Raw genomic sequence first — 5,000 nt, 5'->3', positions numbered from 1 at the left:
GAGGGGTTGGAGGTGAAGTATCAGGGTCAGCCTGGTCTCCACGGCAGAGCTGTTGCAGGAAATGATCCCAATGGCCTTCGTCTCATGGGCAGAAGCCTGAACTCTATTTAAGAGCAGGGCGTAGTGGCAGGTATTTAGGTGGGTGTGGGTGCTGTGAGGAGGTGTGTGTGTGTGTGTGTGTGTGTGAGGAGGGTTGGTGGGTGGTGTGAGAAGGGTGTGTGTGTACAGTATGTGTGTGTGTGTGTGTGTGTGTGTGTGTGTGTGGAGGGTTCTCTCTCTCTCTCTCTCTCTCACACACTCTCTCTCTCTCTCTTTCTCTCTCTCACAAACACACACACACAACTGTTCTGCTGTTTGCTGTTCTGTCTACACCAACTGCATAGTCAAGCGTGAACTACCTACCAAACAATAACAATGTCAACAACAGGACAAGCTGAAGCTGATGATAACAGCACATATACCACGACATAGAAAGACATACACACACACAGATGTATGGTTCTCTCTCTCTCTCTCTCTCACACACACACACACGGTTCGCAGACGCACACATACATACATACATACACACTCACACACACTCACACACACACTCTCACCTCAGCCATGTTGATGACCCCCACAGCGAGGGTCTTGTAGCCCAGGATGGTGCGGTTCTTGTAGCGTTTGCGCCGCTGGAGCATAATCTGCAGCCGGTTAGCATCACGCTTCAGGAAGTGGGGATACTGCCAGCACAACAGGACAATAGGACAAAAACAAACACTCCTTAATATTCCATTGGCAGTTATTACAAGGTAAAGTGCGGTTAAATACTACACTTTTACTACTCCTTCAACGATCACCATGAGTTTGTGAATATTATAAAATATATAGAGCTGTTGAACTGTGAAAATAAGGCATGAGAAGCCTCATGAAAAGGGCCTAATCCACTACAGTCACTAAAAGCAGTCTCTTCACGCTGTGGGTGGGTGCACAGTCTGATGAGAGGGTCGGCCATTTTTTTTTTCCTTTTTCAGGTCAGCGAGGTCAGGATCGGGGTGAACTTCATTTCCACGGCAACCACGTTTTCAGGAAGTGGACATAATAGCTCCCATTGAAGGATGAGAGAGGGAGAGAGGGAGAGAGAAAAAAGAGATAGAGAGAAAAAGAGAAAAGAGAGAGAGCAAAAGAAAGAGAGAAAAAGATATAGAGAGAGAAAGAAAGAGAGAGAAAGAGAGAGAGAAAAAAAAGAAAGAACATGAGTGCTTTACGGCTTCGCCGGGGAGCGTGGGCTGGTGAATGGTTGAGGGGGTCAGCGCATGCACAACCTGTTCTCAACCTAAGAAGCCCCTTCAGCGACTCACCCAGACCTCCCATCCAGCTGTGCTCCACACACACAGCACCTTATGTTGCCATGTTGCAGGGACTAGTCTCAATCCATACATAAAAGAGAACTTAAAATAAAGATTCCAAGAGAAAAAAGGCTTTTAGTCTGGGACTAGTCTTAATCCACACATGGACTAAAAGAGAACTTAAAATGAATGAGATTCCCAGTGAGAAAAGGCTTTCAGTCTGGGACTAGTCTTAATCCATGTGTAGGACCCTGGTCCAAGTGTAGGCCCAAGTGTGATGTGTGTGTAGGTGGGCGCGGAACCCTTACCTGTAGGGAGAAGGTGAGCTCCAGGTCCGTCTCCATCAGACCACTCGGGGGGAGCATGTACTCGTTTGACCTCAAGATTCGCTTGGAACCCTGTGGACGAGACAACACACGGCAACTCAGCAACCGTCTCTAAACGGGTCAGTTCCATTCCGTTGGATTGGATTCCATTGAATTAAGAAGATTCAATGAGATTCACATGACCTTCTGGGACTGTTACAGTACTGACAGGAAATACAGGTTCCTTTCAAATAAGCAGGCATTCAAGCACTAACCAATACACAAATACAAACAAACACACATACACACACACACACACGCACGCACACACACACGCACGCACACATAAACTTGGACAGCTTAGACACATACCATCGCCCCAAACTGAACACAGACACACACACACACACACACACTCACACACAAAGAGAAAAATAATTTCAACTCAGAGCATTACAACTCCCTTTTATTTGGTTTATTTACAAACCACCGTTGAGGATGAATACAATTGCCAAGGTGCTTTAGGAGACCTGAGGCTCAAGCTGTAGAGCACACACAGGAGACAGGAAGCAGCAGCGCTGTGCTACACACAGGAGACAGGAAGCAGCAGCGCTGTGCTACACACAGGAGACAGGAAGCAGCAGCGCTGGGCTACACACAGGAGACAGGAAGCAGCACAGGAGACAGGAAGCAGCAGCGCTGGGCTACACACAGGAGACAGGAAGCAGCACAGGAGACAGGAAGCAGCAGCGCTGGGCTACACACAGGAGACAGGAAGCAGCAGCGCTGGGCTACACACAGGAGACAGGAAGCAGCAGCGCTGTGCTACACACAGGAGACAGGAAGCAGCAGCGCTGTGCTACACACAGGAGACAGGAAGCAGCAGCGCTGTGCTACACACAGGAGACAGGAAGCAGCAGCGCTGGGCTCCTCTGTCTAGTAGCCTGCTGTCTCAGTGCCAACCTCTTCACAGCAGCATGGGCCATTAAGATACTGAAGCAGCCGCACAGCACGGCTACCCTCGTCACTGTCATCACCACGAGCTGAGAGAGTACACATGCACACACACACACACAGACACACACACACACACACACACACTGCTGACAACCCTCCAGCTGACATCTCAAGCCCTTTCATGTAGAGAATTGTCACTGTACAATGCACTAGTGCTCCGTGATCCGCTCTGAGACAGTAGACTGGAACAACACACACACACACACACACACACACACACACACACACACACACACACACACACACTCACCAGGGATCTGAGCTTATCACATGCACACACATACGTACACACACACACACACACACGTAAGCCTGCTATTTGGCTGTTGACTGCACACACCCACTCACACACACATCAGAGACTAGAGCCTTGCGCAGGCTGGAAGTCACACATGAGCTTACAAATTCGCTGATACACCAGGGAGGAAGGACACACACACACACACACGCACACGAACAGGCACATGCATTGCCCCTAGAGAAACTAGATGTACCACAGAGCGGTACAAAATATGACCGCCGCCCAGTCCAGCACATTTTTTCCACAAAAATAAATCACGCTGAAAGGCCTATATGATTCTAACTGTCTCACTAAATTGCATTATCCACATTCAATTCTCACTGGTACTGTATATGCTAGACAACAAGTACCAAAACATGATTAGTTCATAGATTTCACATGTAAAATTCATTTTATACAACCCCACCCCCATCTTGCCTGTTCATAATTCTGAGAAATTCTTGAATTGTGTGCATGTGTGCGTGTACACGTTTATGTTTATGTGTGTGGGTGTGTGTGTGTGTGTGTGCGTGCTTGTGTGTTTGCCTGTGTATGTGTGTTTGTGCATGCATGCGTACATATGTCTACTGTGTGAGTATGTGTCATACGTATGATTACTGTGAATGTATGTGTGTGCGTGTGTATCTGTTTATGCACATGTGTGCACATGGAATGGGTTAACATGACCCCTGGAGGCAAACATACGGAAAAAATTGGTCATCCTAGGCCCTACGGTTCTCAAGATATTCACAGAAAACTGTGTCTGCCCTACCTTCCTTTCGGGGGGTCCAGTCCAGCGGGGGGGCTACAAATCAAATCAAAAAACGATGGTTCCATGCTATCCATGTGGGGGTACATGCCCACCAAGTTTCGTGTACCCCGGTCTTTCAGTGTCCCGGGAATCCTTGTTGGTGTACGGTCACTAAATGTACACATCAATTATTTTATTGTAAGGCCCCCCATGAACGAAAGTTCACAAAACTTGGCATGCATTCGGAGGGTGTCATAATGATCCTACACTTTCAATTTTGTGCAGTTTTGACCATGTCAGCCAGAGATATTGTGATGAAAACACCTAATTTTTTGCTTTTTAATTTTTAACTAGGTGGCGCTATACATGAAATGAGTGGTTATGGAATGGGTTGACATGGCCCCTTAAGACCAAGACACAAAAAAAAATGGTCCTCCTAAACCCTACGGTTCTCGAGATATTCACAGAAAACTGTGTCTGCCCTACCCTCCTTTCGGGGGGTCCAGTCCAGCGGGGGGGCTACAGATCAAAACAAAAAACGATGGTTCCATGCTATCCATGTGGGGTTACATGCCCACCAAGTTTCGTGTACCCCGGTCTTTCAGTGTCCCGGGCTTCGCTGCGCGGCGGTCATAATAAGTAGGATCTATGTGAATGATGAATGATTTATGAACACCACCAAATAGTTATTCAGTTCCCACAGTATATAAACTGACAGCAATGCAAACCTAGCAGCGACTAGCAGATCTTCAAAGAAAAAAGAAAAGAAAAAACTTTGGCATCTCTGAGTGAACAGTGAAATGTATGATAAGATACATTTTGAATAGTTCCAGAATATAGTTCCAGAAAATATAGGGATTATAGTTCCAGAATATTCCAGAAAAAAATTACTAGATGACCTAAATGAGAGGGGCGGGAACAAACAAGGAGGCCAAAATTGACATAAAAAGGAAATTCTAAACCAAATCTAGATCACAAAATGGGAACAACTGGCAAAATCCACTCAATCCTGTCACCTTAAATTATTCAATATCCAACTTTTGTGGCTCAATAGTACATCACTTCCAGACATTAATAGTTGCCTCATATGTTTGTGTTGTCAACATAACAGAAAAGTCTTATGCCGCACCCAATGAGAAATCAGAATAAAAGTTTGGTACTCAAAATCCACTGCCATCTCTCTCTCTCTCTCTCTCTCTCTCTCTCTCTCTCTCTCTCTCTCTCTCTCTCTCACACACACACACACGTATATGCCTCAAGTGATAAATACAAACACTCAGACAGACACATCAATACATGGTGATAAAATACAGATC

At 46.2% G+C, this 5,000-nt stretch overlaps 1 protein-coding gene across 2 annotated transcripts in view; it reads right to left on the bottom strand.

Annotated features, from left to right (window-relative positions):
- The window catches only part of LOC143127769 (phosphofurin acidic cluster sorting protein 2-like), a 97,795-nt gene that overhangs the window by 44,684 nt on the left and 48,111 nt on the right, over positions 1-5,000 (bottom strand). For both annotated transcript variants that reach the window (XM_076289467.1, XM_076289476.1), the window contains exons 3-4: positions 1,640-1,729; positions 600-725 (exon numbers count right to left, since the gene is read on the bottom strand). In XM_076289467.1, coding sequence (XP_076145582.1) covers positions 600-725; positions 1,640-1,729 — 216 coding nt within the window. The remainder of the gene's footprint in view (positions 1-599; positions 726-1,639; positions 1,730-5,000) is intronic.

This window comes from Alosa pseudoharengus, unplaced genomic scaffold (assembly GCF_046254945.1).
Source record: "Alosa pseudoharengus isolate Yale_2024_CS ecotype anadromous, Long Island Sound unplaced genomic scaffold, YU_APseudo_1.1 YU_APseudo_1.1_scf_1, whole genome shotgun sequence".
In the NCBI taxonomy this organism is placed as follows: Eukaryota; Metazoa; Chordata; class Actinopteri; order Clupeiformes; family Clupeidae; genus Alosa; species Alosa pseudoharengus.
This window is presented reverse-complemented; position numbering and strand designations above follow the sequence as displayed.